Below are 27,632 nucleotides of genomic sequence, written 5' to 3'. Positions count from 1 at the left end.
ACTCAAATCATATTTCATATATTTTCATAAGAGATATTTATATATGCAAGCATGTATGGTTTATCAAATCACATATTATAAATCATTCTATTCATTTTGTTTCTGGTATGACAAATAATAATGACAGGGTCAGCTTGGCATTTCATTGTCTCTATAATTTTAATTAGCTCCATATTTCTAACACAGATATGCATTTGACTGGTAAGAGTTAATTTTATGAAAACCAAAGAGAACTGAAAGGTAAAGATATTGTATTAATTTTTGATAAGTAATGGGCATACATCTGTGTAAGAGCATCTTAATCCATTTTATGATGTTGCAATAGAATGTATGAGACTGGGTAATTTATAAAGAGAAGATTTTTATTTTGGTTTAGGGTACTGAAGATATGAAAATCTAAAATTAGGCAGCCACATCTGGTGAGGGTCAAATGCTGCTTTAAATCCTGGTAGAAATTAGAAGAACAAATAGATGTGTGCAGGAGGAGCAAATATTCAAGAGAGTGAGGGAAGGCACCAGGCTTCCTTCATAGCAATTTGCAGTGCAGTAACTAATTTAGTTCTGTTAAGAGTGAGAAATCTAATGACTCTATCAATCCATTCTTGGTGGTTCAGCCTTAACAACCTAGTCAAAATTCAAGGTCCCCACTTCCCATTGCCACTACATTGGGAATCGAATTTCTGCATGAGTCTTGATGGGGATAAAGCATATCAAAATCATATCAGACTTTAAATGATATCATCTAGTCAAATAACAAAAGCAAGTTTTATTAATAATGGATGATCAGATAAATTCACCAAAAATATATTGATAATTCATTTGATTATAAGTGAAGAAAACACACTTGAGTTATAAAATACACATACCCATTTGAGAATTTGAAAAACACAGACAAAAGAAAAAGATATATTCCTTAATTATTGAAAAAAGGAATCATGTAATTTGAATTACTGGTTCAAATATGTTTCAAATTTGAATTACTATATTTAGTGAAGAATCCTTGTACTCATTCAATATTCCAATTGTCTTTTATAGTGATCATTTCCAAAACATGGTATGCACCACCCTGTCGCTCCCCCATTCACAGAGGAACGACACAGGACCCTGCGCTGTTCTTTCTGCTGCTTGGCCCTTCCTGGGTTGGCTGGCAACCCCTCCACCTCTGTGGAGGGGCGGTTCCCCCTGCCACTTTCCCCACTTCCGCGGGGGAGCGGCACACTGCCGGCCGGCTCTCTCGGGGGCTGCTCAGATGTTATCCGGATGTTCCTTTTAGATGTTCCTGGTGCATGTTGTCTCTCTCCTCCTTTATAGTCCTCTTCCACCAATCCCAACTCTGCTACCCACACGCCGAGTACGCTGCTCTCCTCCAATCAGGAGCAAGATCAGCTCCTGCAGCTCAGTCAAATAGGCGAGAGGCAGCTGTGTAGAAGTTGTTTACTCCTCTCCCAGCGCCATATTGTGGGAGAGCAGATGCATAGAATAAGTCTTAATGGCAGTAACTTAGTCTAGTCCGAGTTGCTCCCCACACCACCCCATTTAATTTTTTCTTCAGTTTTTTTCTTCATACTACTTGTTGAATTCTTTACTTAGTGGAGAGTTAATCTTGTGAGTATAAATTAAGCTGAAAATAGATCTTCGTAAAAATCAAGAGTGGGAATAGGAGAGGGTGGAGAAAGCAGTATGGGAGCATGGGTGGGAGGGAGCGTAGGGTGGGAAGTAGCACTCTATTCCTGAATCTATATATATGAAATACATGAAATTTGTATATTTTAAAAAATTTAAAAACTAAAAAAAAACCAAGAAAATTCTGTCTTTATCAAGATATACTAAATAGACATTGCTAAGATCTTCCGTCTTCCCTAGCAGAGTAGGATAGCTATTTTAAAACAGAATGCCAAATGATAAAAGGAAAGAGTGAAGCTATAAATATGTCACATTTCAAATAGCTAAGGAGCATCCACAGTCAGATGCTTTTTAAGCCAGGAAGATTTATCTCAGCGGCATCCTAAGTAAGACTGTCCAAAAAGACTATCTTTTCTCAAGAAGATCTCATTGCTCAGAAAAGGTAGAGTTCAAGTTCAATTGCAAACATGTTTTGGTCTGAATTTACCAAGAATTTTTTTTTTAAGATTTATTTGTTTGAAAGTCAGAGTTACACAGAGAAAGGAGAGGCAGGGGCGGGGGAGCAGGGAAAGGGAAAGGGAGAGGGAGAAAGAGGTCTTCCATTTGCTGGTTTGCTCCTCAATTGACTGCAACGGCCAGAGCTGGGCCAATCTGAAGCCAAGACCCAGGAGCTTCCTCCGGGTCTCCCACATGGGTCCAGGGGTCCAAGGACTTGGGCCATCTTCCACAGCCTTCCCAGGCCATAGCAGAGAGCTGGATCAGAAGTGGAGCAGCCAGGACTGGAACTGGCGCCCACATGGGCTGCCGGCACTGCAGGCAGGGCTTTACCCGCTGTGCCACAGCATTACTGAACTCTAATTTTTATTTCCTTAAAGGCAGAGCTACAAGGAGAGGATGAGGGGTGACAGAGAAAGATCTTCTAAACGCTGTTCACTCCCCAGCAGCTGACACCAGGAGCCTGGACAACTCGATCCGGGTCTCCCCCATGGATGGCAGGGCCACATGCTTGGGCCGTCCGCCACCACCTTCCCAAGCCCACCAGCAGGGAGCAGGATTGGAAGTAGAGCAGCGGGGACCTGAACTGGTTGCCATGAGGGTTGCTGGCGTTGTAGCAAGGCTGCCAGAGACCAGGGCATCACCGGCCTGGACACCTGGGACGGGGTAGGGACGGGGCCAGCAGCAGGAGCTCACGGTGGTGCTGAGTGGACGGCCGGGGCCGCTGGACCTAGCCTGGCCAGCGGGCTCAGGTAGGCACAGAGCAGCTGGGGACAGGGGGTGGGCAAGGTGCAGGGAGCCCAGCCTCTGGGGGGGGGGCGTGGGAGGGCACTGCATTTTTAAAAGGAAGATTTACTTGGGGACAGGGTTAAGCCACAGCCCACATGGAGTCCCGGCTGATGGCCTGGAACGCAGTGGAAGACCGCCCAAGTGCCAGGGCCCGCGCCCACCTGGGAGCCCCCATGGAGTTCCTGGCTTCAGCGCAGCCCAGCCCTGGGGGTTACAGTCCCCTGGGGAGTGAAGCCGCGTGCAGACGACCTCTCTCTTTCTCTGCCCAGATCACCTGCTGGCTCACCCCAGGTACCTGCAGTGGCCTGGCAGGCACAGGGCAACTCCAGAAGCTCCAGCCTGGTCTCCCACAGTAGGGCGGGGCCCGAGCACTGAGGCGCGTTAGCAAGGAGCTGAGATGTGGGGCCTGCATGCTGACCAGCTTCTGCGACGGTGTTTCCACGCTTCGCCGTGGCAGGCAGGCCAGGCATGGGCGGGGCAGGGCTAGGGGTGACATCTCGTCCGGGGGCCTGGCCATCGCTGGGGGCTCCGCTTTACCCAGCCGCCCTCCCGCCCAAGCGGCCGCCGTGCAGCCACCTTGCAGTCAGGGCGCAGCCCCCGGGGGAGACCAGGGCACAGCCCCCAGCACCCGACGGGCTGCTCTGGGGGGGTGCCCCAGCTGTCGGGGGCCCTGTCTCTAACCCAGCCCGAGACACCCGGGGCACCAGGCGGGTCGCCCAGCATGGGCGCAGAGCCGAGGACAGGGGCCCGCGGGAAGCCACAGGGGTCAGGAAGTGTCTCGGAGGCGGAGCGGGGAGCCCGCGCCCCACCCGCCCGCGCAGGACCCAGGTGAAGTTCCCGGGAGGGCTCATGGCCCCCTTCCCCAGCCCCAGGCCGTATGGGGCCCGGCAGCCGCCACCTACCTGTCCGCCCGCTGCCGGGCGCCAGGCCCGCGCCGCCGCCACTTGCTCCGCGCAGAGGACTCAGGTCAGACGCCGCGGCTGCCACGCTCCTGAATTTACCAAGAATATTGATCCACTCGTTCATGTTTCATACAAACTTATGACATTTTAAATGTAATCCTTCCTCTCCACATATAGATTAAACGGCAAATTAGAAACGATTTTACCTGATCTTCACTAAGTAACACTCCCCGCTGTCTGCTGATCCTTCTCATGATATCCCCTCCATCACAGTATTGCATGACAATAAACAGCCGACCTTTTTCTGTAAGAAAAGGCATCATTTGGTGCTGGAGGGGTTCAGATATTTAACAATCATTTGCTTGCCAAGTTCCAAAAGGTGGAGAATGTAACAGAAAATAATACTGTATACAATAGATCACAACTCTGGCTGTGGAGTCAAAACAGACTGGGTTCTACGCCCACTTGACCAGTGAACATTTCTTAGCTCTGTAACTCTGGGCAAGTCACTTTCTTTGTGTCTCAGTACCTCATCTGTAAAATGCAAATAATTCAGAAACATCCTACTAGGATGGCTGGAAAGATCAAATGAGTTCATCCATGTCAGATCCATAGAATATTGCCTACACATGAGAGTGTGGTGAGAGCTATTATGATTAATACATTACTATAAGGATTAGAAATCTGCTGGAAAAATAGCAGCTGTGAATCTCTCCCAGTACCCCAAGATTAAGAGCCCCTTCTTATGTTGGGGTATGAACATGTGCATTTATTCAAACATGTTGTTGAGTACAACTGTTCTTTCTGGTGTACTTCTCCTAACCTACTCAGTAGATTCCTGGATGCTCTCCTGTAGTGTTGCCCGCTCAAGGTCATCACTAGTGGCTTCTGGGCTCTCCATTTTTCTACACATTTCTGTTCCCACCAATCACACTGATGCTTACCGAGACCCTTGTGTTTTCCCCAAATCTTCTTATGCCATTTATGTTTGTCATTGTAACTATTTTATAGACTGATATAGTAGGAATAGAAAAAGAAAGAGGATTATATCTGTAGAAGACCACATTGAATGTTTTGGAGGACTCAGAAAAATTGACTAAAGAAAAAAATTTCATTTACCTAAATGTTGGATGAGACAAGTAAAATATAGTTAGAAAAGCTCTAAGAGGATTGTGAATACAGATTATTCAGAAACTCTTATTCTACACTAAAGAAAGGAAACAAAATTCTAAATAAGAGGCAGAGCTTACATAAGAAAGAATATTCAGAACTCTAGTCCATGAACTCAAGGCTTTGGTCTTGCATCAAAAGTTTGACAAACTTATTGTGTTTTTATCTGTTAAATTTGTTTGTATGTATGGGGACGGGAGTTCTGGCATAGCAGATGAAGTCATTGCTCGGGACATGAGCATCTCATTGGGTGCCCCGTTACATCCTGACTATTCTGCTTCCAATCCAGCTTCCTGTAATACTCCTGGGATGCAGCAGATAGTGGCTCATGTACTTGAGATCTCTGCCATCCACCGGGGAGACCAGGAAGATTCAGATGTTTTCCTGGCTCTTGGCTTCAGCCAGGGGCAGCTCTGTGTGTTATGGGCATTTGGGGAATGAACCAGTGGATAAAAGATCTCTCTGCGTCTCTCTTTGTGTCACTCTTTCAAATATGTAAAAATTTTTTAAAAATTTAAACACTCATATTATTCCTACAGGTGTCCCAGGCAGCTGCTTAACTGCTGTGCCAAATGCCTGCCCCCCTCATCTCCCTTCTTTTTTTTTTTTTTTTTTGACAGGCAGAGTGGACAGTGAGAGAGAGAGACAGAGAGAAAGGTCTTCCTTTGCCGTTGGTTCACCCTCCAATGGCCGCCGCGGCCGGCGCGCTGCGGCCGGTGCACCGCGCTTATCCGGTGGCAGGAGCCAGGAGCCAGGTGCTTTTCCTGGTCTCCCATGGGGTGCAGGGCCCAAGCACCTGGGCCATCCTCCACTGCACTCCCTGGCCACAGCAGAGAGCTGGCCTGGAAGAGGGGCAACCGGGACAGAATCCGGTGCCCCAACCGGGACTAGAACCCGGTGTGCCGGCGCCGCTAGGCGGAGGATTAGCCTAGTGAGCCGCGGCGCCGGCCCTCATCTCCCTTCTTAAGGAGTAATCCATTTATTCAACAACACACTTTTATCAAGGACATGTGATCAGTAAGAAATGCTGTTAGGGATACAGAGCAAATAAGCTGTCCTCCTGCTCTGTCTAGTTGGGGAGGCATTCCACATTGTGTGACCAGTGCTGGATTGGACGTCTGTGGGCTTCAGGGTGTAGAGAGCATATAGAAAGTGACAGGGGGCAGGTGTTGTGGTTCAGTGGGTTAAGATGCTGCCAGTGATGCATGCACTCATATGGGTGCTGGTTTGTTCTGGCTGCTCCATTTCCAACCTTTGCTCCACGTTAATGTGCCTGGGAAAGCAGTGGAAGATGGCCCAAGTGCTTGGGTCCCTGCTACACACATGGGAGACCCAGAAGATGCTCCTGGTTTGGGCCTGACCCAACCCTGGCCATTGTGGCAATTTGGGTAATGAAACAGCAGATGGAAGATCACTCTCTGTCTCTCCCTCTCTCTGTAACTCTGCCTTTCAAATAAATAAATAGGTGAAAGAAAGAAAGAGAGAGAGAGAGAGAGGGAGAGAGAGAGAGAGAGGGAGGGAGGGAAGGAAGGAAGAAGGAAGGAAGGAAGGAAAGAAGGAAGGAAGGAAGGGTGAGTGATAAGTCTGACTGGAGATCTAAGAAGGCTCCTAAGAAGATGCTCCCCAATATACCCTCACATCTGGAGATCAGTTATCCTCAGCACCATACTACTTTAAGAATTGACTTTTGTTGTAACTCAGTCATTGAAAGAACTACGAAGGCAAGGAAGGGATGGCAACTTCAAAACCAGGGGGGAATCAGAATAAGGAAACTGAGGGGTCCACTTCATTTCCTTTCCACTAACCTCCATTGGACTCAGCCTTACACTACACTGGCTTTTGGTGAAAGAAACGTACAGGTTCAGGATTATCATGGTTGAACCATCTCAGACTATTCAGGCAAATGAGCATTAATTGGCTCTAATATAAGCATATCCTTTTTCCCCATTAATCAGTGTTATCAGTGTTAAAATTGCCTTTTTTTGTTGTTTAATATTTATTTGAAAGAGTGACAGGGAAATAAAGAGTTTCTAGACTTATAAAGCTCATGGATCATAGACCTTGCAAAAACAATTAAGGGGCAATAATATTAGGGTTGTGGGGTTGGGTCTGTGGCCAGAAGAATCTCCTGGCTCCTGGCTTCAGATCAGCACAGCAACAGCAGCCATTTGGGCAGTGAACTAGCAAATAGAAGACTTCTCTCCCTTTCTGCCTCTGCCTCTCTGTAACTCTGCCTTTCAAATAAATCTTTAAAAAATATATTAGGGCTGCAATCTTTATTAGCCAAGTCCCAACATACATTAACTGTTGCTATAATTATCAACTCTAAAACACACTCTTGAAAAATCAAGTTTGTGTCTTACAGACGTTAGAATCTTCTTATCAATTGCTGTAGGGCCAGCAGTCTTAATGTTTTCACTGTGTGCATAATTTTTAAAAACTTCTTAAAAATTAAAAAAAATTTGAGAGACAAAGACAGACAAAGGAAGAAAGATTCCATCCCTTGGTTCACTCCTTAAATACCCACAGAAGTCAGGAGCTGGACACTCAGTCCAGATCTCCTACATAGTCTTCTGCTCTCCAGGGCAGGCACTGGCAAGAAGTTGGAGTCGGGAACTGGAGGTGGGTATTGAATCCAGGCACTCTGATATCTGCTGTGGGTGCCTGAGCCAACATCTTAACTGCTAGGCCAAATGCTTGCTCCTGCATAATTTTTAGAATACATTAAAAAATACATTAGCCAATTTTATTCACTTACATTTTCTTGTTTCTATATGCACAATAGTAATATAAAACTATGTTTAAGTAAATCTAAAAAGAGGTCTGTCTATACATATAAAAATCATAAATGAGGAGAAAGCACTGTGTCAGCATCTGTAAGAATTTTTTCTTTTGCATTAGCATGCAATGATGCCTATTTCAATCATTTGATGAAATATCATCTACTATCACTATCATTCCGCAAAATAAAGGCATTTTAATACCAAAAATCTGGGGAGTACACACTATCAGAATAAAGAATAAAAAACAAATCTCCTATTTTCTTCTTGATCATTATGCTCTACTCACAATGACATCAGGGAGGGTTCTATGAAGAATCTGAGATTCTACCCTACTAACTGGCTGCTTTCTACTTCACAAATGCTGGCAGAAGTCATGAGACTCCCAGGTAAGAAACAAAGGACGTTATTATGTCTGGCAAAAGCAGTAGCCAGAGCTTCATATTAACACTGGTTCTCTATGTCACTGAAATCCCACAGAACCAACACAGGTGGGTCTAGATGGACACCGGTACATGGGGTGGACTTCATCACACCGAGGGCAGGGAAGCTACTGCTTTCACAGTGAGAAGGAAGCAAGGCTGCTGTCTTCAGGGAGATGTCACCTCATCTTTGAAAGTTGCTCTCAGCAAACACAGTCCTGAGAAACAGCCCAGGTAGACAGTGGACAGGACCTTGCATTCTTCAGCAGTGGATGCTGAAGGCCTGCAGTGAGCTGTTCTCCCAACAGCTTCTGGATGGTCCTTTAACACATCAGGCCTGCTCTTGCCTCATGCCTTTGCAGTGTTCATTCCCTTAGCCTAGAAGGTTCTTCCTGAGACATCAGCAGGACTCTTTTCTTACCTCCTCCAAATCTTTGCTCCAATGTCACCTCCATTAGTCCTTCCAGACCACTCTATTTAAAACTGCACCCTCCCACCCCCCATCTCATTCCATTCTATTTTCTGACAGCACTTGTCACCTTGCTATATAAAGTAAGCTCATGAACTATTTACATTTGTCCTCTGTCTCTCCCTACTCCCTAGCTCCAAGAAGGTTAAATCCTATAGTTGCATTAGGATGTATGATGGCCCTGGTGAACAAACCACAGATAACTCTCACCCCTGAGTGAGGGTGGAACCACTCTTCCCGGGACTGTTATGTCACATTACAAGGGGACTTTGCTGATGTAAAGGCACTGATCAGCTGACTCATGGTCAATGGAAAGGCAGATTACCCAGGTGGAAGTGACCTAACTACATGATCCATTTTAATCTGTGCCTAGAGGTCAGAAACAAAGGAAGAGAAGGATCTGCACACTCTGTTAAGGAGGCCAAATGGCAAGGCACAGAGGCCCACTTCTTGAAGCCGACAGCAGAGGCCCCGTTAACAGGTTAGCTGCCAGCTGCTGAACAGCTAGCAAGAAAGTAGGGGCTTATGTCTTAAAATTGCAGGGAAATGAACAGGCCAAACAGCAACCTGAGTAGGCTCAGAAAAGGACCATGAGCTGCAATCCCAGCTGACACCCCCATTTTAACTGCATGAGACCCTGAGCAGACTCTCCACCTAAGCCAAGCCCCACCTTCTGAGCTGCAGGATTTAAGAGCTCATAAATGGTAGTTGTTTTAACCAACTAGATTGTGGTCATTTGCTAGGCAGCAATAGAAACCAAATGCAGCAGTGCAGAGATTTTTGCCTCTTTTGATCACTGGTGTATCTCGGAGTCCTAGAACATACCTAGCACACGACAAGACAGTATTTATTGATAGAACTTATGTGGTATTAATTTAGCCTTAGGAAAATATCAAGACATCCTCCTTATTTTTCTTATGTTGCTTCAAACTGGGAAAATTTTCATAGACAAACAGTGGAGCCTGGTTGTGTTCAGGGATGAGCTGTTGGAGGGCAAACAAAGCCTTTATCAGGTGCTACAAAGACCTTTCCAGATAAGCTTGGGGTTTCAGGTACCAACAAGCTACCAAGCAAAGGCAAATGCATCACAGCATCTCCAGTGTTCGTAAACACAGGGTACTTTACTTCGAAAAATAAAAGCAGTCATCAGAAAATGTAAACTTACAATATAAACAAACAAAGCACAGGCTTTCATCCTGTAGAAGTGACCTGAGTTTTGTAACAGTATCCAGTATAAACTGTCCTTTAAAGCTGATCTTGCATGATATAAAGACTTAAAACACTGTTAAGCCACTCCATTCCATTCATTCATTCAGCAAACATACATTAAGCAGCTCCTATGTGCTAGATGCTAAGGATCAAGAACTGAGCAGGGGCCTGTGCTGTGGCTAAGTTAATCCTCCACCTGCGGTGCCAGCATCCCATATGGGTGCTGGTTCTAGTCCTGGCTGCTCCTCTTCCCATCAGGCTCTCTGCTATGGCCTGGGAAAGCAGTAGAGGATGGTCCAGGTGCTTGAGCCCCTGCACCTGTGTGGGAGATCTGGAAGAAGCACTTGGCTCCTGGTGCAGCTCCAGTTGTTGCAGCCATCTGGGGAGTGAGCCAACGGAGGGAAGACCTTTCTGTGTCTGCCTCTCACTGTCTGTAACTCTCTCTCTCAAATAGATAAATAAAATCTTTAAAAAAAAAAGAACTGAGCAAAAGTGAGATTCCTTTCACCAAAGGTCATTTGGATATTTATAACATCATGCGTGGGCCATACAAATTACCAAGTTAAAATTAGCCTGCTAAGGCGTTATTGAATTATGGAGTCCCATCTGTGGCTGCCATGGCAGGGCCAGACCCAGTGACTCCTGAAGATGAATATAAAATGTACAAATTCATAATTATGATGTAGGGATTCAGTATGATGTGACCAAAGCCATTTTGGACACATCTGTCCTCTTCCCCTTGCGGTAGCCCCGAGGGTCATTCCAAACCTTGTGAGATAAAGGAAGTCATTAAGATCTGCCAGACCTGCAGGTGGAATGTCCCCTGTCTAATCCTTGGAACAGTACTGTTGCTTGAGATGGTCCAGGTGCTGTTAGGTTAGCTGGGGACCCCCTTCCCATTGACTGAGGTTGTGTGGGTCCATTGTGTCATGGACACCACCACAGCCTACACTTCTGTGCTCTCAATAAATCACTTTCTATCTAATCTTGGATTTTTCTTCTTTGGTCTCTCAGCCCCTTTTCCCTGTGGCTGCTGGTTCTCATACACAGGGTTTTTCCTGAAACATAGGCATACTTGTAGACACACAGGATATATAGACCCAAATACAAAAATTGCAGAGATCAGTAAAGAGGTTAGACTGAGGGGGAGCAGGAGTAGGAGTTAGCCACACACAGTCACAACAGCATCCCAGCAAGTGAGGTGGTAGCATTTTTTGCCCCAGAAACCTTTGATTTAAGGTATATACACTTCATGCATTTCATAAATACAAATTTAGGAACATAGTGATTCTTCCCACCCTATCTGCTCTCCCACTCACACTCATTTATGGCATAGCTGGATATCAATAGACAGGAATGAGGTCACTTCATTTAGGGGCTCCCCTTAGAAGTTGTTCAATACAGTTCCATTAGCTGGCCACGTGCATTGCTCTATTCCCAAGAAGACATCCCAAGGGTCCCAAGAGCTCTTTTAAATTCTCAGTTAAAGAATAGCTGCAACACAGTAAACTCATAGACTGATAATCACTTTAAATAGCACTGTGACCTCAGATTCAGCTCTTATGGCTTTCTGGTCTGGCTGAAAAGCCCATGATAGCATTTCGGGCATGGAAAGCCAAGACACTATGGCAAAAAAAATGTCCTACAAGAAGGATCTCTGTGAGAGAGACCCAAGTGGAAAGAAGTGTCCATCAAAGAAGGATGTACTTTTTCTGAAGAGAGGAGAGAACCTCCACTTTGCTTATGGCCTTATCTAAACACTAACAGAGTTTGTATTCACAAAAGTCTTCCATAGCTTTGGTATCTCATGTCAAGACCCTCGGGTTATCACTGATGTCATACATAAGAGTGTTAATTGTTAAATCAACAACAGGAGTCACTATGCACTAACTCCCCATGCAGGACTTCTGTCCTCAATGAGTTGTATTATGAGAATTAACTGTAAAACCTGTTCTCAAACAGTTTGTGTGTGTGTGTGCGCGTGTGTGTGCAAATTGTTGAAATCTTTACTTAGTATAGAGTTGGTATTATGTGTATAAAGTTAATTGAAAATGAATATTTGGGGGGCCGGCGCTGTGGCTCAGTAGGTTAATCCTCAGCCTGCATTACTGGCATCCCATATGGGCACCAGTTCAAGTCTTGGCTGCTCTGCTTATTATCCAGCTCTCTGCTGTGGCCTGGGAAAGCAGTGGAGGACGGCCTGAGCGCTTGGGCCCCTGAACCCATGTGGGAGACAGGGAAGAAGCTCCTGGCTCCTGGCTCCTGGCTCCTGGCTTGAGATTCGCACAGCTTTGGCCATTGCGGCCATTTGGGGAGTGAGCCAGTGGATAGAAGACCTTTCTCTGTGTCTCTCCCTCTCATTGTTTGTAACTTTACCTCTCAAATAAACAAATAAAATCTTTAAAAAAGAAGAAAATGAATCTTAATGGAGGATGGGACTGGGAATGGGAGAAGGAAGAGGAATGTGGGAGGGAGGGCAGCTATGGTGGGAAGAATCACTACATTCCTCCTAAGTTGTACTTTCAAAATTTGTACTCATTAAATAAAATATTTTTGGGGAAAGAAAACTTAAAAAAAGGAGTGGCTGTATACGTGGAACTACTTTGAATGGAATGGTTTTAATCAGTAAGAAATGCAATGTTGGGGCACTATAGCATAGAAGATTAAGCTGCCACCTGCAGTGCTGGCCTCCCATATGGATGAGGATTCATGTCCCAACTGCTTCTGATGCAGCTCCCTGTTAATGTGCCTGGGAAAGCAGCATAGGATGGCCAAAGTGCTTAGGCCCCTGCACCCTCATGGGAAACCCTGAAGAAGCCCCTGGCTTAGCTAACCCTGGCCATTGTGGCCATTTGGGGAGTGAACTAGGAGATGGAAGACCCTCCTTCTGGCTCTCCCTTTCTCTCTCTGTAACTCTGCCTTTCATATAAATTAAAATACATCTTAAGAAAGGAAGGAAGGAAGGAAGGAAGGAAGGAAGGAAAGAAAGAGAGAAAGAAAGAAAGAAAGAAAGAAAGAAAGAAAGAAAGAAAGAAAGAAAGAAAATGCCCAGCAGAGCACAAAGGGTCCAAGAAACAGCCTCTGTGTTTGTTTATTTACTGATTGTACTCACCTGATGATGCTTGAAATACCTAGGTTAACACTCCTGCTCCATTAAGGTGAGGGATGGGGGATGTCCCATGTACTGGTGGCAAATAAGGCCCTGTCACAGTCTTATAAACACCTGACCTACTCTATGTTTATTGTCTGTCTCTTCCCTCTAAAATGTAATCTTCATGAAAAAAGGGATATTTGTCGGTTTTGTTCACTGCTATATTCTTGGAAGCTGGAACAATGCCTAGCACACAGTGAGCACTCAATAAACACCTGCTGAGTGAATGAATGGCCTCTCACCAATGCTCTTTCATTTTTTAAAATCATTTTAAAAATTTATTTATTTTTCTTTGAAAGGGAGAAAGAAAGAGATCATCTATTCCCTGGTTTAATCCCCAAATGTGTACAATAGTATAAGGGTTGGATCAGGCTGAAGCCAGGAGCCCAGAACTCCATCTTGGTCTCCCACACAGATTGCCCTTGCAACGGCTTGGGCTATCCTCTGCTGCTTTTCCAGGAACATTAGCAGGGAGCTGGATGAGAAAAGGAGCACTCCAATATGGATTATGGGAATTCCAAGTGGTGACCTAACTGCTGTGCCAAACACTCTTTTTCTAAATCTTTGGAATAGAGTGATGGATGGAGGCAGAAGAGTTGTATTCAAGGGTGCAGACAAAGGGACTTCCTTCCCAAAGGTTCTCCCACTATAGTTTTGCAGTTTGCTTGGTGATGAGTGGCTACTTGCAGGCTCTCTGTAAGAGCATGACAGTCCTAGCTGTTGCCATGGGACATACAGGTCCTCATGTAGGCAGAGTATACCTCACATACCCATACACCCCCTCACACATACACACACACATTACCCCATACACTCATCCATATACTCCCCTCACACACACACATATTACCCCTCCTCACATACCCATATCCCCCCTCACACACACACACCCACACACACATATTACCCCCATATATATCCATACGCCCATCACACACATATTACCCCCCCAAATACCCATATATCCCACTCTCACACACACACATTACCCCACACACATCCATATGCCCTCCCACACACATATACCCCACAAACAACCTTCACACACACATCCATAAGCTCCTCCCTCACACACACATATTACCCCCCACATACCCATATATCCCACTCACACACACACACACACACACACATTACCCCACACACATCCATATGCCCTCCCACACAAATTATCCGCAAACATCCATACACCACCCACACAATACACCCCCCACACAACCTTCACACACACATCCATATGTGTGTGTGGGGGGGGAGCATATTACCCCCCTCACATACCCATGTATCCCACTCACACACACATACACACACATTATCCCCCAGACACATTCATACACCCCCACACAACTTACCCCCTCAAACATTCATATACTGTGACACACACACACATACACACACCCCACACAGAACCTTCACACACACACATGCCTACACCCCTCACACACACCCCCTCACACACACATGAATGCGTGCATTCACACATGCCTCAGCAGTACTCTGAGAGGGCTGGTGTGGTGATCCATGTCCCCTTCTTTTCTCTTGCTCACGAAAACCCTGCCTGGGAGGCTCCTTCAGACTTAAGACCCCCAGCCCACCCAGAGCCAATATGTGATGTGAAAAATATGAAGTCTTCAAAAAGTCCATGTAAATGTGTATTATAATAAAACTTTCAAAGACTTTTTGCACCAAGATAAACTTCTTTTTAATTAAATTTTTCTATGAGCTTTTCGAAGTTTTCCTGTAGATGCATTATAGTCCACTGAGATGCAAAGGTTGTTGCCATAGCAAAACTAAACATCAATCACTAAATATTTATAGGAATAAGAATTCAGGGGAGGTGGAAAAACTTAAAACACCAGCAAGGTATGAAAACTCATTAGAGAGGAAATAGACATGATGCCTCAAATTACAATTTCAGTAAATGGGAAAGCGATTCATTTATAAAAGTTCATTTGCATCAAATGCTCAGGAACCTACCTTTGACGTAAGTCAACATGTCTACACTTTGTTAGAGTACTTGAAGAATATCGGAAAATCAAACCTTGAAATGAATCGAAGAAGGTTACGATGCTGGGATGCTTCATCTTGGCCAGAAGAATGACTTCTTTCTTGGAAGCTTCCTTTTCTTGGATGGGCATCTAAATGACATTCCAACACAGAAAAGTCCTGTAAAGAACTTACTTTCAAGAACATGTTTGCTTTGTTTGTTAGAAGATTTACTTATTTGTTTATTTGAAAGGCAGAGACAGAGGGACTGTCTAGTCACTGGTTCACCCCCCAAATGCCCTCAGCATCCAGAGCTACACAGGCTGAAGCCAGGAGCTAGGAATCCTATCAGGGACCCCCATTAGGTGGCAGGGACCCCAAGTACTTGAGCCATCCAGAATGCTCATTAGCAGGAAGCTGAAATAGGGAGCAGAGCCAGGACTTAAACCCAGGCCCTCCAATATGGGATGTGGGGCGCCCCAAGTGACCACTTAACTGCTCCACCAAACACCCACCTCTTTTTTTTCTTTTTAAAATAAGATCCTTGGTCTCTGCATAGACATCAGACTTGTGAGGTGAGTGCATGCAAATCAACTGAGGTTAAAATTCATAATTTAATTTAAATTCAAGATTCATAATTTAATATAATGTCAAGATTTATAATTGTAAAACAAAGTTTCCTTTTCATATTGAATTAAAAGCCTGCTGAAAAGTCATAGGCATTTGCACTTCTTTACCTTTCCAAAATAGATCTCCTTTATGACACATGGTTTGCTGTCTGATTTCCCTTTAGCCAAGTATGCTTTCCCAAAGGCACCTTCCCCGATGGCCTTAATCACATCGTATTTGTCCATGGTGGCCCGTGCACGGAGGTTCCTGCCATCAGAGCAATGGAATTTCATCGCAGGCTTCTCCTAATGGCTGACAAAGTCAGAAAACTGACGACCAACATGCAAAAAGCACTCCCTGTGCTGAAAGTTTCCTGCCACCCCCGCCAGGACAGAGCCGCGGGTCAGCCATCAAAGTGAGCGAACGCTCGGCCGGCGGGCTCTAAGGGCAGGCTCAGGCGCTGTGGTTCAGCTCAGACACTTCGGCGCTGCGATCTGGGGCGAGCCTCTTAACCTCGCAAAGCCTCACTCTCCCGATTTCAAAGACGGAAATAGCAGGACCCGTGAGCGTGTTCGTTCTCCAAATGAGAGACACAACACGCCAGTGCATGGCACCTCCAGAAAGCTAGAACATCACGCTCCTGTAGGTTTAGGGCCCAGTCTTTCTCAGTGGGGACGTACTGCCCCCTAGGGGGCATTTGGGATATTTATAGGGGCTCTGTTCTCACAGACTCAGACATATTTAGAAGAGGTTAGGGCCGCGGATGCTAAAATTCTGCCAGGCAAAGGACAGGCCCGCACAATAAAGGGTTATCCCGCAGCCCTACACTCACGTGCGTGGGGAAACCCGCTTACAATGACCTGCGGCTGGAATCGAACTACAGCACCAAACGAACCCAAAGCACTTTTCCCAGGATTCTAACACTGGATTTTTCTAGGAATGCAACTGCACGTAAATCAAGGCTTGACCGCACTTGGGGTTTTCTGTCACGATGGGTGGCTGCCCAGGCGCGGCCACCGAGCTGCTTCGCGCTTCCTCCACGGTGGCGGGGCTAAGCATTTACTGACTGAAACGCTTTTTCGTAACCAGTTGCTTTCCTTCTATATCCCTGTAGGCTACGTACTGCGAGTGCAGCGTGCAGGTTTTTAAAAAACTGGTGAGCCGGCAGGTTGTTTCCCAATAACTTCATGACTGCACAGGAAGGAGGGACGACTGGGTGGCCTGGGGAGGCTGTGACCACCTCAGGGCCTGGTTCCGAGGGCGGCATCGGGCCTCTCGGTGACCAGCTGGGGGCTGACCGCCCGTGATTCAAACGCCCGGACTTAAGGAAAATCCTTTCTTTTAGGGCCGGCCCGGAGTCGTCCCGGGGTGCGCGGCCCAGCTCGTGCACTGGCCCCGGAGCCCAGCGCGCCGCGCGTTGCCATGGAGACCGAGGCAGCCCGGGACGCCGGCTGCTCCTCCGCGCTCCCAGTCTTTCCTCCCGAGACTCTGTTTCTTTCCTCAGAACCCGGGTCAGTTCCGGGTAAGAACTAAGGGCCGCCCGCCCGCAGCATACCTGCTTCGCCGGCTTCGTGGGGCCAGCGAGACCTCCGGGAGGATCCGGGATCCCCGGCTGCCGCGCCTCCCTGCGTGCCGGGGTGGAGCCGCAGGAGGAACGGGCGGGCCGCGGGTGTGGGCGGTGAGGACCGGTCCACGCCCCGCCCTGAAAACGGGTCAGAGGCCAGCAAACTTGGACCTCCGACCGAATCCCCCGACTCGCGTGGCCTTCGGTCGGGACCTCTCCGCAGAGCAGTCTGCGAGAACGCGCCCCAGCTCCCCTTCAGGGCGCAGCGGACTTGGCAAGCGTTAGCTGTGCTGCACCCCTGCAAGGCAGAGGGCGCTCGTTGGGAAACCAGCCACAGGGAGCCAAGGCCTCGGACCCTGCGGCCAGGCGCCTCCAACAGGGGCCTCCGCAAACGCATCCCCTATTTGCGTATCAAGTTTTGTTGTGTGTTTCAGCTGGGAGCATGTGATTTTCAGCAATTGTAACTATTGACAAAACGAAAGCATATCCAGTAGACTCCAATACCCAGGCTACTCGATCCCACCATCCACCACCAAAAACCCCAAGAATCAAAAAGTTGACATTCTCACTTTTTCTCCTTAAAAATCAAAGCTCTATACCACTTTCCTAAAACTTTATCTCAAAATAATCTTTACGCTTTAAGTCTTATTATTTGTCCTATCACACTACTCTGAAAGAATATAAGTGGAAATTAACATAAGTCTTGGTCATGGCAGAATAATTTCTTTTTCCTGGGTTGAATGATTAAATTATTTGTATACACTTTTCAAAGTAGAAATACTTATTTTCTATGTTAAGATTTTTTTTTTTTTTTTGACAAGCAGAGTGGACAGTGAGAGAGAGAGAGACAGAGAGAAAGGTTTTCCTTTGCCGTTGGTTCACCCTCCAATGGCCGCCGCGGCCGGCGTACCGCGCTGATTCGAAGCCAGGAGCCAGGTGCTTCTCCTGGTCTCCCATGGGGTGCAGGACCCAAGCACTTGGGCCATCCTCCACTGCACTCCCTGGCCACAGCAGAGAGCTGGCCTGGAAGAGGGGCAACTGGGACAGAATCCGGCGCCCCGACCGGGACTAGAACCCGTTGTGCCGGCGCTGCAGGCGGAGGATTAGCCTGTTGAGCCGCGGCGCTGGCCTTCTATGTTAAGATTTTTAGCGGCCGGCGCCGTGGCTCACCTGGTAAATCCTCCGCCTGCGGTGTGGGCATCCCATATAGTCGCCGGGTTCTATTCCCGGTTGCTCCTCTTCCAGTCCAGCTCTCTGCTGTGGCCCGGGAGGGCAGTGGAGGATGGCCCAAGTGCTTGGGCCCCTGCACCTGCATGGGAGACCAGGAGGAAGCACCCGGCCCTTGGCTTCGGATCAGCACAGTGCCGGCCCTAGCGGCAATTTGGGGGGTGAACCAACAAAAGGAAGACCTTTCTCTATCTGTCAAACAAAATAAAATAAATTAATTTTTAAAAGTGCTACTCTTTACAAGATGTGTCTATATCCGGTGTCAGCAGATCCTTGTTAATGATCCCACTGTGTTTTCCCTCAATCTTCCCTTCAACATTGCTCCCCGTATTGGCACAGGCTGATGCCAATCCCACCATTGCCCTGTGACGGGAGAGGCCTGTTTCTTCTCTCGTAAAATATTCCCTCAGTACGAGTATGAGATGAGGTAACACATGACAGGACCTAGCACAGGTGTGTCTTGGGGACATACCCATGTTGGGACACTCCTCTCCCACCATTTGAGCCCCCACACTCTCTAGCTTCCAGTACTTGCCATCTCCACCCATCGCCTTTGACCTTATTCCCATGCTCTCTTCTGAAAGATCTGGGGCTCACTTCACTCTTCCCATAGCCAACACTCTGACTTGGGCTCTGCACTGCTTCCTATGAAGGACTGTATTTAAGGACGGCCAGTAGTTGCTGAAAATGATTAAAAATGAACTTCAACCGACCCAAAACCTGCTCCTAATGAAAAAATGGGGACGGGGGGGGTGCAGCATTGTGGCCTAGTGGGTTAAGACGCTGCCTGTGATGCCAGCATTGCATAGGGGTGCTGATTTGAGTCCTGGCTGCTCCACTTCTGCTCCAGCTCCCTGCTAATGTGCCTGGGAAAGCAGTAGAATTTGGCCCAAGTGCTTGGCCCCTGTTCCCACATAGGAGACCTGGAAGAAGCTTGGGGCTCCTGGCTTTGGCCTGGCCCAGCCCTGGGGAGTGAACCACCAGATGGAAGAGCTCACTGTCGACATATCCCTCTCTCTGCATCTCTGCCTTTCAAATAAATACATTTTTAATTAAATGCACACATTATTATAATTAAATATATTTAGATCCTCAAACCTTTAGGAAATACAGGAAGAGTTACATAGTCAACAACACAGACCATAACACCATGAATAATAATACAAATGCTGCTGTATGATCTACAGGTCGGCACCCCTAGGAGGTAGGCCTTATTATGCTCATTTTATAGTTGATGAAATCAGGGTACAAAGAGGTTTAGTAATTTCCCAAATCGCACAACTAGTGAATGGTGCAGCTGGCATCTGATTTCTGTTCTACTAGACATCAAAGCACCAGGCTCCTACCCATTCTGCTGTACCTTCTCCTCCGAGTTCAAAGATTAATAGAAGTTCTAGATTATTTTTAATTCTGTGATATTAGGAATTATTTTAAATATTAACAGTTTCTCCCTTCATTCTGCCTTCAAATATATGTCCTAAGTACCAATTATTATTACATCCTACAAACTAATTATTACTCTAGTAAGAATTCCTCATTTGCAGCGTCTCCTCCGTGTGACTTGGGAGCATCCCCTCCGGCCTGGTCCATCAGACACTCCCGGCCATCCAGCCACTTCTTCAGTTCTGACACCCAGTCGGCATTGTCACCATCTTCCTCAAAGTCCCTGCAGGAAAACAGTTTGTATGATAAGCCCATTTGTGGATGGAGTTCAAGCAGAATGCTGCCATGACAATATTTACGTGTTTGAAAAATTGGTTCCATAAGACAACTGAACACAGAGAAAACCCGTCCTTCCTAAAGGACATTTTTTATAGCATATTTAAAAATAGTAAGTCCGAGCTGAAATAATATATGGGAAAGGTTCAGCCAGGATTTCTACAATTATATCGAAATTCACTACCCTTCCCAGACAAAAGGCAAGATAGAAATATTCACTCATGAAGAACAGTAAAATAACAGGCCCCACGAAGCCTGAAATTAAGGTCTCATTAAGTTGCACACCCACACCCTTCTAAAGCTTTCTAGGAATATCACAACGTGCATGTCCTCCTCGTCCAGCCCAGGTTCCAGTCTCTCAGGATTGAAAATGACACAATCATGACCTCCGTCCACACTGTCTGCTGCTTCTGTTTCTTTAGACAGGGGGCCTTTCAAGAACCCTTCTGAATCTTCAGGGAAATCATAGGAAAAAATTCCAATTTAAACAATTTAGGGCTGGCGCCGTGGCTCACTAGGCTAATCCTCCGCCTTGCAGCGCCAGCACACCGGGTTCTAGTCCCGGTCGGGGCGCTGGATTCTGTCCCGGTTGCCCCTCTTCCAGGCCAGCTCTCTGCTGTGGTCAGGGAGTGCAGTGGAGGACGGCCCAAGTACTTGGGCCCTGCACTCCATGGGAGACCAGGATAAGTACCTGGCACCTGCCATCGGATCAGCGTGGTGCGCCGGCTGCAGCGCGCCGGCCGCGCTGGCCATTGGAGGGTGAACCAACGGCAAAGGAAGACCTTTCTGTCTCTCTTTCTCACTGTCCACTCTGCCTGTCAAAAATAAAAATAAATAAAAAAAAATAAACTTAAAAAAAAAAACCAATTCAAGTAGCATTTACCCAGCATGCTTTTTGGCATATAATAGGTTCAAAGCATCAGTGCATGGATTAAATAAAAGAATTATTGTGGCAAGCATTGTGGTGCAGCAGGTTAAATCGCCACTTGGGACCCCCTTACCCCACACTGGAGGGCCTGTTCAATTCTCAGTGGCTCCATTTCTGATCCATCCTCCTACTAATACACAACCTGAGAGGCAAGAGATGATGGTTCTGTACTGGCACCTTGTCCCCCACATGGGAGACCTGAATGAAACTCCAGGCTCTTGGTTTTAGCCTGGGCCAGATTTGGCTGTTGTGAGCATTTGGGGGATGAACAAGCAGATGGAGGATGAATCTCACTCTTGCTCTCTTTCTGCTTTTCAAGCAGATCAAAATAAATATTTCTGGTGTTGTGATGTAGTAGGTTAAGCCTCCACCTTCTGCACTGGCATCCTATATGGGTACGGCTTCACATCCTGGCTGCTCCTCTTCTGATTCAGCACTCTGCTGATGGCCTGGGAAGGCAGTGGAAGATGGCCCGAGTGCTTGGGCCCCTGCACCTGTGTGGGAAACCTGGAAGAAGATCCTGGTTTTGTCCATTGTAACCGTTTGGGGAGTGAACCAGAGGATGGAAGATCTTTCCCTGTCTTTCCCTCTCTTTGTCTATAACTCTACCTCTCAAATAAATAAAAAAATATTTTTAAAAAAGACATTTGCAACAAAATGAATACAACTGGAAACCATTATACATAGTGAAATAAGCCAGTCACAAAAAGACAAATACCATATGGTCTCTCTGATCTGTGGTAACTAATGGAGTACTTAAAGGTAATCTATAGGAGTGAAACTGACACCTTGAGATGCGATGATTTTTAACAGCTCTTGACTGTCAAGGAACAATGTTATTCTTGTTTGTTTGTTTCTGTTCTTTTTTGTTCATACTATTGAGGGAATTCTCTACTTAATGTAGGGTTAATCTTACGAATAAAAAAGTAACTGAAAACTGACTTTTGTAAAAAAAAAAAAAAGAAAGAAAAGAATGGGAAAGGGAGAGTAAGGAGGAAGAAGGGGGGGGGAGTATGGGCAGGAGGGAGGTAGGGGAGAAGAATCATCATGTTCCCAAATTTGTATATATTTAATACATGAAGTTTGTATTCCTTAAATAAAATTTTTAAAAAAATTAAAAAGAAATATTTTTAAAGACCAGTTCTTTTTTTTTTTTTGTAGAAAATTGAAAGTTTCATTTATTGTGATATAAAATTTTTTGGAAAATAATGCAGGTTTTTTCATAACATGCATTTTGATGAAGTCTTTGATGACTCCTATTTATTTAATTTCCCCCTAGGAATCATCTTCATCATTATCGTTGTAGGTCACGATCACTAAGGATGTGTTTTTTTTGTTTGTTTGTTTTTGTTTTTTTCTCTTTTTTTTTTAACTTTTATTTAATGAATATAAATTTCCAAAGTACGATTTATGGATTACAATGGCTTCCCCCCCATACCGTCCCTCCCACCCACAACCCTCCCCTTTCCCACTCCCTCTCCCCTTCCATTCACATCAAGATTCATTTTCGATTATCTTAATATACAGAAGATCAGCTTAGTATACATTAAGTAAGGATTTCAACAGTTTGCTCCCACACAGAAACATAAAGTGAAAAATAATAGATGATTTTTTTTAAATGATGATGAAATCAGATCAGACCTATTGTCATGTTTAATCCCAGTGAGAGTAAAGTTGGGAGTTGATAGTTTCTTTCTTTTTTTTTTTTTACAGAAGATCAGTTTAGTATGCATTAAGTAAAGATTTCAACAGTTTGCACCCCCATAGAAACACAAAGTGAAATATATTGTTTGAGTACTCGTTATAGCATTAAATCTCAATGCACAGCACATTAAGGACAGAGATCCTACATGAGGAGTAAGTGCACAGTGACTCCTGTTGTTGACTTTACCAATTGACACTCCTGTCTATGGCATCAGTAATCTCCCTATGCTCCAGTCATGAGTTTCCAAGGCTATGGAAGCCCTCTGAGTTCTCCGATTCTTATCTTGTTTAGACAAGGTCATAGTCAAAGTGGAGGTTCTCTCCTCCCTTCAGAGAAAGGTACTTCCTTCTTTGAAGACCTGTTCTTTCCACTGAGATCTCACTCACAGAGATCTTTTGCCAGAGTGTCTTGGCTTTCCATGCCTGAAATACTCTCATGGGCTTTTCAGCCAGATCCGAATGCCTTTAGGGCTGATTCTGAGGCCAGAGTGCTATTTAGGACATCTGCCATTCTATGAGTCTGCTGAGTATCTCACTTCCCATGTTGGATCACTCTCCCCTTTATTTATTCTATTGGTTAGTGTTAGCAGGTACTAGACTTGTTTATGTGCTCCCTTTGACTCTTAGTCCTTTCATTATGATCAATTGTGAACTGAAATTGATCACTTGGAATAGTGAGATGGCATTGGTACATGCCACCTTGATGGGATTAAATTGGAGTCCCTAAAGACCAGTTCTTTAACAGGAAAATAACTCACAATAAAAAACTTTGAAATATAATAATCTATATTAAATCATTAAAATTAATCTATATTAAAGCATTAAACTTTATTTGGAAGTTGGATAACGGTGAATTCTTTTTCCTTTGAGCCTTTTCTTCCTAAGTCTTCTCATTGAACAGGGGAAAATGTAGTGAACTGAAGAGCACTCCCATGCTTTTTTTAAAAAAAAGCTTATTTATTTGTTTATCTGAAAAGCAGAGCAAGATAGAGAAAGGGAGAGAGGGAGAAGGAAAGAGAAAGATTTTTCATCTGCTGACCAAAGCCAGGAGTCTGAAACTCCATTTGGGTCTCCCATGTGGGTGACAGGGGCCCAGGTACTTGAGTCATCCTCTGCTGCCTTCCCAGGTGCATTAGCAGGAAGCTGGACTGGAAGCAAGGAGCCAGGACTCAAACCAGTACTCTGATATGGGATGACAGCATCACAACCACCACACCACACACTCGGTCCTACACGCATGCTTGTTTGTTTTGTGAGATTAATTTATTTATTGGAAAGGCAGAATTACTGAAAGAGAAAGACAGAGAAAGAGATCTTCCATCCACTGTTTTACTCCACAAATGGCCTCAACGGTAGGGGCTGTGCCAGACCAAAGCCAGGAACCAGGAACTCCATACATGTCTCCCTTGTGGCTGGCAGGGGGCCAAGTACTTGAGCCACTTGCTGTTGCTTTTCCAGGCAGGGAGCCGGATCAGAAGTGGAGCAGCTGGGACTCAAACCTGTGCTCATATGAGATGCTGGCATTGTAGGCAGTTGCTTCACCTGCTGTGCCACAATGCTGGTCCCACACATACTTTTTAAAAGTTTCTAGGGGGTGGGTGTTTGGTGCAGTGGTTAAGATCCTGCTTGGGATGCCCACATTCCATATCAGAGTGCTGGTTTGAGTCTTGGCTCCTCTGCTTCTGATTCAGCCTTCTGCTAGTGTACACCCTGGGAGACAGAAGGTGATGACCCAAATATGAAGGTCCCTGCCTCCCATGTGGGAGACCCAGACTGAGTTCTTGGTTCCTGGCTTCAGACTGGCCTTGCTCCAACTATGGTGGGCATTTGAAGAGTGAACCTGTAGATGGAAGATCTTTCCTGTTTATCTGTCTCTCTTTTTCAAATCAAACAAAAATACATTTTTTAAAAAAAAAATTTCCAGATAGTGATTACTTTTGAGTTTTCACTTAAACAAAAAACTCTAATGTAAAAATGTGAATTAAATCTTAATAAAAACCATTTCAAGATAGAGCTAGGACAGATTTTCTAAATGATGACTTTCTTAAAATGACAAAGACTTCATCATTTGAGCAGATACAAAATCCAGGACTATAATTTCTAAATCAAAATTGCAGCCATTAATCTTCCTGAGACCTTTCTCCCAGGTATTAGCCCTCCTCAGGCTCCCATATTCCATGTTTAGCCCTATTGGAATGTGCACACGGTACAGTGCCGGTTTCCCAGGCAATAAATGCCTTCAGTCTTCAAAGCAGAAACAGTGTTTTACTGGTTTATTTTAAACATTAACCTGTCAGTAAATCAATAAATATTGCCAAATCAGACCTCAATCTGCTACAATAAATAAAGTTCAGACTTACTATATACCACTATAGGCTCTTGGTATAACTTGTCTGCAATTTTAATCTAGGAAGGTGGCTCAGGAACTGAATTATCAAAATTATACACATGTGCACACCCTTCATGGAGGCCTTTGGCCTGGATCCCTAGGGTTAGAAGTATAAAATATTATTTTGTACACAATTACTCAAAATGTCTGTAGAAAAACTTTAAAAATCAAATCCTGCTTGATCATCCCTTTTACGTTCTATTCAATATAACTGAATTCAAGGACACAGCAAAAGAAATCTTGGGGCTGTCACAAAAGTAATGTCTAATACTTGCATGGTAAAAATGGGCTACTCTTAAAAAAAGTAGTAGCATGATTATTAAAATAAGCAAACAAATGAGCAAATAGCTCAATGAAGCTCTAGGTACAGCCCTGTGGCACAGTGGGTTGGTTAAGTGTTGCTCCCCATCTTCGTGGAGGAACGACACAGGACCCTGCGCTGTTCTTTTGTCTGCTCAGCCCTTCCCGGGTTTGCTGCTGGTTCTTCCCGGGTTGGCTACTGTCCCTTCCACCTCCGTGGAAGAGCGGTTCCCCCTGCCACTTTCCCCACTTCCGCGGGGGAGCGGCACACCGCCGGCAGGCTCTCTCGGGGGCTGCTCAGGTGTTCCTTCAGATAGATGTTCCTCGTGCATGTTGTCTCTCTCCTCCATTATAGTCCTCTTCCACCAATCGCAACTCTGCTACCCACACGCCGAGTACGTTGCTCTCCTCCAATCAGGAGCAGGTCCTGCTGTTTATTGGTTGAACTGGAGGCAGCTGTGTAGAAGCTGGTTCCTCCTCTCCCAGCGCCATATTGTGGGAGAGCAGATGCATGGAATAAGTCTTAATTCCAGTAACAGTCTAGTCCGAGTTGCTCCCCACAGTTAAGCTACTACGTGAGATGCCAACATCCCATATTGAAGTGCTGGCTCAAGAATGGTCTGCTCAGTTTCCAATCTAGCTCCCGTCAACAAGCTTGGGAAAGCAGTGGATGATGGCCCAAGTGCTTGGCCCACTGCCACCCATGTCAGAGAGCAGGACAGAGTTCTTAGCTCCCAGCTTTGGCCTGGCTTAGCCCAGTCTGTTGTAGCCATCTGGGGAGTGATCCAGCGGTGGAAGATCGATCTCTCTCTCTCTCTCACTGACTTTCAAATAAATAAGTCAATCTTTTTTTAAACAATGTGAGTAAAGTAGCCACATGGAAAATTTTAATTGCAGCTTAAGATGGGCTAGAACAGATTTCAGGGACCTCTAAAAATACAATGCTAAGACGTACTTCACAATTTTATAGCTGCAGGGTTTCTAGGAAGGGAGAATGGGGAATTACTATCCAATGGGTCTAGAGTCTCAGTGTTGGAAGGTGAGAAAAGCTCGGTGGTGGGATAGTGGCAATGCCAGTACAAAGGGAACACTCCGGCCGGCGCCGCGGCTCAATAGGCTAATCCTCCGCCTAGCGGCGCCGGCACACCGGGTTCTAGTCCCGGTCGGGGCGCCAGATTCTGTCCCGGTTGCCCCTCTTCCAGGCCAGCCCTCTGCTGTGGCCAGGGAGTGCAGTGGAGGATGGCCCAGGTGCTTGGGCCCTGCACCCCATGGGAGATCAGGAAAAGCACCTGGCTCCTGGCTCCTGCCATCGGATCAGCGCGGTGCGCCAGCCGCGGCGGCCATTGGAGGGTGAACCAACGGCAAAGGAAGACCTTTCTCTCTGTCTCTCTCTCTCACTGTCCACTCTGCCTGTCAAAAAAAAAAAAAAAAAAAAAAAAAAAAAAAAAAGGGAACACTCTGTACCTGGCTGAATGGCATTAAAATGGTCAAGGTGGTGTATTCTATGTTATACATATATCTCATACTTTTTTAAAAATTGAAGAGTTTCCACAGTTACAGGCATAAATTACCTGGTCTATAAAGTGTGTAGGTCTGAAACGCCAGGCTGAGATCAGCATTCTGAAGGATGTTCAACAAGGTGTCAGGGGTCTCTTTGAGCCACTGCTTGTGGGTGTTATTTTCACTGTATTTGATTACAGAACCACCTAGAGTGAAAGATAAAAATTAGCACCAAATAAAAAAAAGATGTTCAGCATCTGTCTTCCAGATCACATTTCAGGCAAAGTTAGTTATATTTGATTCTCAACTACAATGTTTTTCACTTTTTGTATGAGTAGTGCTCTGATGTGTGACACCTGGTATCTTGCACAGAGTGACATTAAAGAGAGAAAGAAATCCCAGCACATCATAACCATGAGCAAATGTCCTATAATAACTGCATTTGATCTGACACAGTCAGCCCTCCGCACATGTGTTCTACCACCTGTGTATCAGAAATACTGTTTTTAAAAAACTGTGTCTGTACTGAATGTACACACTTTTCCCCTTGTCATTATTCCCTAAATAACCCAGTATAACAACTATTTATGTCACTTGCACTGTATTACTAAGTAATCTAGGGATTTTTTAAAGTACCTAGGAGGATACTTTAAATTTGATATAGGGGACTTGAGCCATCTTCGGAGGTATCTTCAG

The 27,632-nt window shown here is 45.6% G+C and overlaps 1 protein-coding gene across 9 annotated transcripts; it reads right to left on the bottom strand.

Annotated features, from left to right (window-relative positions):
* Positions 1-746: 746 nt before the first annotated feature.
* On the bottom strand, positions 747-27,612 carry LOC103352316 (serine/threonine-protein kinase Nek5). 9 transcript variants are annotated; one of them, XR_007913699.2, is made up of 5 exons: positions 27,008-27,612; positions 19,916-20,062; positions 15,052-15,148; positions 4,016-4,113; positions 747-3,898 (listed from the first exon to the last, which is right to left on the bottom strand). XR_007913699.2 is itself a non-coding variant. In XM_070048952.1 (4 exons), the coding sequence occupies exons 2-4, from the start codon at positions 15,848-15,850 to the stop codon at positions 3,947-3,949; spliced, it is 381 nt and encodes a 126-aa protein (XP_069905053.1). In that variant the 5' UTR covers positions 15,851-15,872; positions 17,161-18,216; the 3' UTR covers positions 747-3,946. The 9 variants fall into 9 exon arrangements, 3 of the variants coding, with proteins under 3 accessions (XP_069905053.1, XP_017206102.2, XP_017206101.2); XR_011378828.1 differs by lacking the exons at positions 19,916-20,062; positions 27,008-27,612 and adding an exon at positions 17,161-18,217 and having other exon boundaries at positions 747-3,390; positions 3,810-3,898; positions 14,988-15,148; XR_001795682.3 differs by lacking the exons at positions 19,916-20,062; positions 27,008-27,612 and adding an exon at positions 15,734-17,107 and having other exon boundaries at positions 747-3,390; positions 3,810-3,898.
* Positions 27,613-27,632: the final 20 nt, after the last annotated feature.

Source organism: Oryctolagus cuniculus, chromosome 9 (genome assembly GCF_964237555.1).
Source record: "Oryctolagus cuniculus chromosome 9, mOryCun1.1, whole genome shotgun sequence".
Classification (NCBI taxonomy): domain Eukaryota; kingdom Metazoa; phylum Chordata; class Mammalia; order Lagomorpha; family Leporidae; genus Oryctolagus; species Oryctolagus cuniculus.
Note: the sequence above shows the minus strand (reverse complement) of the source record. Positions and strands in the feature narration are given on the sequence as shown.